Consider the following 5,902-nt stretch of genomic DNA (forward strand, 5'->3'; position numbering starts at 1 on the left):
CCTGGAGCAGCAGCAGGGAGAGGAGAAGGAGGAAGAGCAGGGCTGCCCCACGGAGCCCAGGAGCCACGGGGTTGTGCCCCACAGGGACTCGGTGTGGGCACAATCTCACCCAGACAAAGCTGTGCTCACGCAGGCTCTGCCGGGGTCACTCCCTTTCTTCCCAAGCGAAGCCCAGGGTCTCTAAAGATTCGCGTCAGTCCCCAGCAAAGGGCACGGACAGAGGTCAGCCAAGGAATCCAGAGGGGATGTAAAGTCCAGCCTGGCTGGGGTTCAGAGCAGGAAGTTTCACAATGTGCTGTTTTCTGCCGTGATGTCACGGGCGCAGCGAGACAAACAAGGGCCGCATCACGGGCGGGTCCTGCCGCGGCTGATCCCTGTCCTGCTCTCCCTGCCACACTCAATGCCGTGGGGATGGCTCATCCAGGCCCTGCTACAAAGCTGCCCTTAAAAACCAGCAAACAGGACACAATCGGGGCTTTGTGCCGCTGCCCCAGCGCCGGGAAGGGCCCTGGAAGGAGAAGTGGGAGCAGGGGGCCGGGAGAGGTTTGCTGAACGCATCTCCAAGGGTTCCTGCACCCACCAGGGGTTTTTCCTTTCAGGATGGTCCTGAGGTCCCACTGCTCCATTCCCCCTCATCCTCCATCCAAGGAGCTGGAAGGGAGCTCGTACTGCCAAGAAAACCCCAATCCCACCAGTGCTCCCAACAGCTCTATCCAGCCCCGCAATCAAACACCCCAAAACAAGGAGGGGTTTAACTCCAGCGCTAACCTCCCTGCTGGTCACCTGTTTGCACAGCACATTCCTCAGCCAGGTAGGGCTGGGACATGGACATGGGGACAGCAGGGCTCTGCCAGGGCCAGGGACGTGGGGACAGAGCCACTCTAAGGACACCGAGCTCAGAACAGTCCCTCTCCTCCTCCCTACGGCAAAAGAGGAAGAGAAACCCTGACGTCACAAAATCCCTGCCATCACCCCCCTCGCACAGGATGTCCCCTCCCTGAGCGGGCTGGGGTGACACCGAGGCGACTCTCAGACCCCACGGAGGTGTCACAGGCCCCACCTGAGCCCCCTGTCCCTCACGTCACAGCCCCGGGAGGGTTTTGGGGCACTGTCAGCTGAGGAAATCCTCCCTCCCTGGCTCTGGGGGTGCCCTCCCTGGGGGCAGAGCTGGCGGCAGGGCCTGTTTGCCCACATGCCACCCCTGGTGGTCACAGACCTGCCCCTGCCTCGGCTCCTTCCCAGCCCGGCTGAGGAGGAGGAGGGAACAGCCTTCGAGCCATCCCATTAACAGAGACGCTGAGTTAAACCTGTACATGGCACTAGGCTCTGCCTCACACCCAGCAGCAAAAAAATCCGAGTTTTAAACACCTTTTCAGGCGTTGTTTTCTCCCCAGGGGATTTTCCCCCTGCCAAAAAAGAGGAGAAAACCTCACTGGCAACGGGCCCGAGGGGCAGGAGCCACAGCCCCCTGTCCATGGGGGTCAGGAGGGGACACAGAACCCCCCAGGAGGCCGAGCTGAGCTCTGGAAGGGGCAGGACATGCAGCTCTGTCAGCCCAGGTGGCAGCCGGGGCCACCACACCCCTGGCTGCTAGGCACCTCCTTCTCCTTCCCCACCACGCTGGAACACGCAGCAGGATCCAAGGAAAACCAGCTGCAGTCTCCTCCTCACCAAGGGTTTGTTTTCCATTCACCTCTCTGGGAAGCAGAGGAGCTTTCTCAGCTCCAAAAATCCCTCCCAACTCCTTGCCTGGAGCAGAAAGTTCCAGCACACGTGGAGGCTTGGAAAATGCTCAGGGATTTGGGCAGTGTTGGGAACAAACCCCTCCCTCAAATTCCCATCGGAGAGCTCAGATCTGGAGGGACGCAGGTCTGGGGGGGCTCAGCACCCCCTGGAGAGGGGCTGGTGGGGGACAAAGGGACTCACTGCCACGTCTGAGGGACATGGCTGGAGAAAAACTCCTCCAGCCTGGAGTCAAATCCTGCCACTGGATCGGTGCCAGGAAGCTCTGTCCTGGCCACAGCTTTCCCCATTTCATCCCAGGAGCCTCCCGGACCATCCCATGGAGCTGGGGCTCCCCAAAAAAGCTGCTCTGAACCCTGCTTTGGCTTTTCAAATGCCACCATGTCATGGCGACAGTGCCAGCGTCACATCCTGGGGCTGGGGCCAGAGTGAGGAGGCCCCGCTGCTGCCGCTGCCACCGCTTGCGGGGAATTCATCACCGTGGATCAAGGGCTGAGAGCTGCTGAGCTAAAAAAAAGGAGAGGAGGAGGAGAAAGAGGAGGAGGAGGAGGCGGCGGCTTCGCAGCGTGAGCGCGGTGGATGGGTGGGCTCTAGAATGTTCCTCCCTGTCCCACCTCCAAGGGCAGAGCCAGGCATGAATACAGGAACTGGGGCTCGCCCATGCCTTTCTCCAGCGCCTTCAAAACAAGGAACGAGCCAGGGAACACACAGGGAACGAGCCCCGGCCCTGGCGGGAGCGGCCCCAGGCACAGGGATCGCAGCGAGGGGACCCCACACGGACCCCACACACCGGGGCCATGCATGTCCCCCCCTCCAGGTGTAAACCCCAGCCTGTGGGAGCCCCTGCGGGTCCCTGCGCTCGGGGAAATCCAAGGATCAGGCTAATCCCGAGGATGGAGTGACCCGTGGTTCGCCTGAGAGCCAAGCTGCTGTAGCAACAGCCCAAAATAATGCTGCAAAACAAGCCCGGGGGAGCGGCCGCCGCCTCTCGCGAGAGGGAAGCTCGGGGTGGATTGAGCAACATTTTCTGCTGCCTCTCAACTGTGACTAAATCCAGCAACAGCCCCTTTTAGCCAGAGCCAGAACACAAAAAAAAAAAAAAACCAAAAAAAACCACCAAAAAAAACCCAAAAAACCCCCCGAGGAAAACAGTGGAAAAGCAAGTGCAGAGCACTCCCACAACCGATCCCTTCCGAGGCGGAAGCTGAGCAGGCTCCAGCTCAGCTCCCACATCCACGTATCCCGCTGTTCTCAGGCTGTGGAGACGGCGGGATGGATCCAGGGGAGCTGAGCAGGGTGCCCCATGCCCACAGGACCGTCTGGGCCACGCTGAGGTCACGCTGTCCCGTGCCAGCACCCAGACACTTAATGAGCCCTTTCTTCCGCCCCTGTGAGGAACTCCCCGCGGCTCCGTGACTGTGTTTGTTTTCATGGGGTTTTCAGTTAATCCCTGTGTTTTATGGCTGTGACTCTTTACAGACTCAGCCAAGGAGCTGAGCTGGACTTGGCTCCTCACCCCAGCCCTGACCCGAGACCCCTGGGTGCCCACCAGGGCAGGACAGTGGTACAAAACCAGGTGTCCCCCTTCTTCTCCACTTTCCCCCCACAGTCATCTCCTCCCTTTCTTTCTAAGATTTAAATCCCCCAAAAAGACCTTTTGTGTCTTCTGGTGACCAACACAGGTTCCACACTCCCTCCCCAGGGCCAGCACAAGCCCCACCCCACTCGCCAACACCACTTGACACCAACCACGCCCAGCCCAGCCCCGGCCCGGCCCTGCAGGGTCCAGCGTTTCTCCTTCCCGTGCCTGGCTACGAAACGGGAACTGGACCCGAGCACTCACCGGGGGCGTTGGCGATGGCCAGGGGCAGCCCCTGCAGCTGATGCACCTGGATCCCGGACGCTCCCAAGGCACTGAGGTTAATAGTCTGGAGGCCCGGCACGGAGGAGAGCTGGGCGGCGTTGACGGTGACGGTGCCGCTGGGCAGGGAGGCGATGGGGGTCAGCGTGGTGCTGGTGCTGCCCGTCTGGCCCAGCGACACGCCCTGCATGGGGGCCAGCGTGATTGTCTGCGCCTGGGGGTTCTGCACCTGCAGGTTCTGCAGCTGGATGGTCTGCCAGCTCACCTGCCCGTTGGGACCCACTGTGGGCGTGCGGATGATGATGGGACCCGAGTTGGGCACGGCTTGGAGCTGCAGGTTCTGCAAGGTGTCTTGGGAGATGGCTTGAGTGGCAAAGGTCTGGCCAGACAGCGGGGTGGTCTGGAGGGCTTGGATCGTCTGCCCTCCTTGGACCAGCTGGGGCTGGATCAGGATCTGCTGCTGCTGCTGCGACTGCTGACTCTGATCCCCTTCCTTCTGCTGCCCCGGCTGCAGGGCCACCCCGGACACTGGGGTCTGCAGAGAGTCCGAGCTGGGGACGCTGCTGGCCCTCTGGGGGGTCTGCGCCTGCACGTTGGTGCCCACTGTGGCGCTGGTGGAGAAATTCATGACGCCCACGTTACTGGTGGTGGTGGTGGTGGAGTAGCTGTTGGCATTGGTGAAGAAGGCGCCCGAGCTAGCTTGGGACGTGGCCGTGCTGCCCGAGCTGCTGGCAGCCCCCGAGGCGGCCGGCTGGGAGCTGCTGTCTGGCGAGCCCGAGCTGCTCAGGGTGCCCGTCTGGGATGTGGGGGCCAGGCTGGCAGCCACGCTGTTGACCGGCAGCAGGGTGATGTTGCCGTTCAGGGCCACGGGCACATTGGCCACGTACTGGGTCTGCCCAGAGAGACTGTTGTTGGCCAGTCCCACGCCCTGGATGGGCACAGCCTGCTGCAGCAGGTTGGGCATGGCGATGAGGTTGCTGCCGCCCGCGCGGCTCGTGATGATCTGCTGGTTGGAGCCGGGGATGATCTGCAGCTGCCCTGACGCATCCTGCTGCACGTTCACCTGCGCTGGGGTGGTGGCAAACTGCAGCTGCTGCCCGTCGATGGTCTGGAACTGGGGGATCACCTGGTACTGGATGTTGGGGATGACGCCCGGCAGGCCCGTGAGCACCTGCTGGTTCTGCAGGCCGGACGCCGAGGTGACCACGTAGGGCCCAGCACTGACCGGGCGGCTCTTGGAGGCGTCGCCGCCGTTGCTGCCATTGCTGCCCGGCTCCTTGGAGCCCGTGGGGGTGCTGGAGCCCGCCGAGATGATCTGCCAGCCGTTGGCTGACTGGGTGAGCTGGGCGGCGGCCGCGTTCAGGTCCAGCTCGCCACTCCCGCCCTGCTGGCCCTGGGAACTGTTGGAGTTCTCATTGGGAGACTCGATGCGACTACAGGTGGCTGCCAGCAGGGCCAGCGGGGACGGCTGTGACTCCTGGGGATGAGAGGAGGAGTTATGGGGTGGGAGGAGACCCGAGGGGCAGGCCCAGAGTGAAAAAAAAACAACGGGGAAACAAAAAAAACTTAAAAAGAGAAAACAGGGAGGAGCGTACTCGGAAAAGATAAACACTCCTTCCTGAACAAACCCACCCACAGCCGGAAAAATACAACTGCCAGGCACAGGGCTGTCAGGCCAGGACAGTCTGAACCCACAGGGAAAAGCCCTTTGGGAGAGAGGAAAGGGGAGGGAGCCTGCCTGGGAAAGTCGAGGGGAGAGGGCTCCTCCACCCCGAAGCCGGGGAATCCCCCTGTGGCACAACGAAGCCCCAGGAAGGAGGGTCATTCCTGGGCACCCCGAGCTGGAGAAGGGCCAGTGGGGGCCGTGGTGTCACTGGGAGCAGGGGAACTGCGTGTTTCCAAGGAGAGCCGGGGAGGAGGGAAAGCCATGGGCGCTGCTTGGCAGTGCTCACCCTCCTCTTCCTGCCTGGGCTGAAATGCTCGCCTGGGCCCAGCAAACAGCTCGGCCCGGCCCTGGACTTTGCCACGAGTTCCCCGGGGCCAGCGGGGCCGGGTGGGGGCCGATCCTCCCCCCACTCACCTGGGCCTCCCCACCGCCGGCGCTGCTGGTGCTGCTGGCGTCGCCTTCACCCTTGTCGGGCTTCACAGCCGACATCTCCTCGGGGCTCTCCTGGTCTGCGCGGGAGGGAAGCGACAGCCCCGGTTAGGGACATTTTGGGGCAGGACAGCGGCACGAGGCTCGGGAAGGCCGGGCAGGGCCCAAAGGGGACACGGCGGGCTGGCTCCGGGGGGACCATG

At 62.6% G+C, this 5,902-nt stretch overlaps 1 protein-coding gene across 1 annotated transcript in view; it reads right to left on the reverse strand.

Moving 5' to 3' along the window:
* The window catches only part of SP1 (Sp1 transcription factor), an 11,875-nt gene extending 5,973 nt beyond the window's left edge, over positions 1-5,902 (reverse strand). The window contains exons 1-2 of the mRNA XM_017741200.1: positions 5,685-5,902; positions 3,587-5,081 (exon numbers count right to left, since the gene is read on the reverse strand). Of these exons, the coding sequence (XP_017596689.1) occupies positions 3,587-5,081; positions 5,685-5,759 (1,570 nt within the window). The 5' untranslated portion in view covers positions 5,760-5,902. The remainder of the gene's footprint in view (positions 1-3,586; positions 5,082-5,684) is intronic.

This window comes from Corvus brachyrhynchos, unplaced genomic scaffold (genome assembly GCF_000691975.1).
Source record: "Corvus brachyrhynchos isolate BGI_N302 unplaced genomic scaffold, ASM69197v1 scaffold318, whole genome shotgun sequence".
Lineage (NCBI taxonomy): Eukaryota > Metazoa > Chordata > Aves > Passeriformes > Corvidae > Corvus > Corvus brachyrhynchos.